The sequence below is a fragment of the Aplysia californica genome, unplaced genomic scaffold, assembly GCF_000002075.1.
Source record: "Aplysia californica isolate F4 #8 unplaced genomic scaffold, AplCal3.0 scaffold00130, whole genome shotgun sequence".
In the NCBI taxonomy this organism is placed as follows: Eukaryota; Metazoa; Mollusca; class Gastropoda; order Aplysiida; family Aplysiidae; genus Aplysia; species Aplysia californica.
Window position 1 is genome coordinate 1,131,187 of NW_004797400.1, and position 1,045 is coordinate 1,132,231.

General features: G+C 40.9%; 1 protein-coding gene across 1 annotated transcript in view; it reads right to left on the bottom strand.

Annotated features, from left to right (window-relative positions):
• The window catches only part of LOC101849687 (receptor-type tyrosine-protein phosphatase zeta), a gene marked incomplete in the record, with an annotated part of 37,468 nt that overhangs the window by 12,753 nt on the left and 23,670 nt on the right, over nt 1-1,045 (bottom strand). The window contains 1 exon segment of the mRNA XM_013081443.2: nt 123-281. Within this exon segment, the coding sequence (XP_012936897.1) occupies nt 123-281 (159 nt within the window).

Genomic DNA, 1,045 nt, shown 5'->3' on the forward strand with positions numbered 1-1,045 from the left:
TCCTCCTCCTCCTCCTAATCCTACTCCATCTCCCACTACTACCTCTACTCCTACTCTTACTCCTTCTATCACTAACTGCAACAGCTTCATTAACCCCAGCAAACCACTCCTCCTCCTCTCACCGGGTCCAACATCTCCAGAGCCATGTTGGTCATTCCACTGTTTGGTCGCGACTTGGTCACTGAAGACAGTTGGATGGAGTCTGCGCTCGTCACACTAAAACTACAGTTGAGACCCCCACCTAGCAGACCCCTACCGCTGTGGCGTCTCCGGATGATTATCTGAAAAAGAAAAATATGTCTGCGTGTTAAAATAAAAAATGTTTCGTCCCCTTTCAACATTGTTATAATAATAATAACAACAATAAGAATATCATCATCATCATCATCATCATCATCATCATCATCATCATCATCATCATCATCATCATAATCATCATCATCATCATCATCATCAGTTTATATTAATAAAGCTATCTCCGAATTTCTTCAAACTAAAGACCCGGAAACGGAATGATATTAACAACTTCTGAAAACACAGAAAAACCCGAAGCGCAACATTATTATCATTACTATTGTTCTTATCACCATCGACGTAAAGCAGATCGTAGCCTACTGTTTCTTTACGAAGTATAGTTGTGTGAAAAGTTTTTTTTTCCTGTACTACATTGGGCCGTAACCCACAATGACAAGCACACTGTACAGCTGATCTTTGTTATGGTGAGAGAGTTTGACGCTTCTGTCAACACAGTAAGGTTATGAAAGAGGCGGGACCTCCAACTATAGTTTCCATCTACCAAAAAAGAACACGACAAGTAGTGGGGAGAGCCTTGAAAACCGTCCTATTCGGGATTTGAACCAGGTTCATACACATCATAGCTCAACATAATAGGCTATCAGTTAAGCTATCTAGATCTACACCGCCCCTTGTGGCCAGTGGAGATTGAATCACTTCGTGTTACAGAAGCATCAACTGAGAATAAAAGTTAAAAACAGTTTAAAAAACAACAACAACCACACGCACATTCTGCAATTTTTCCCAGGGA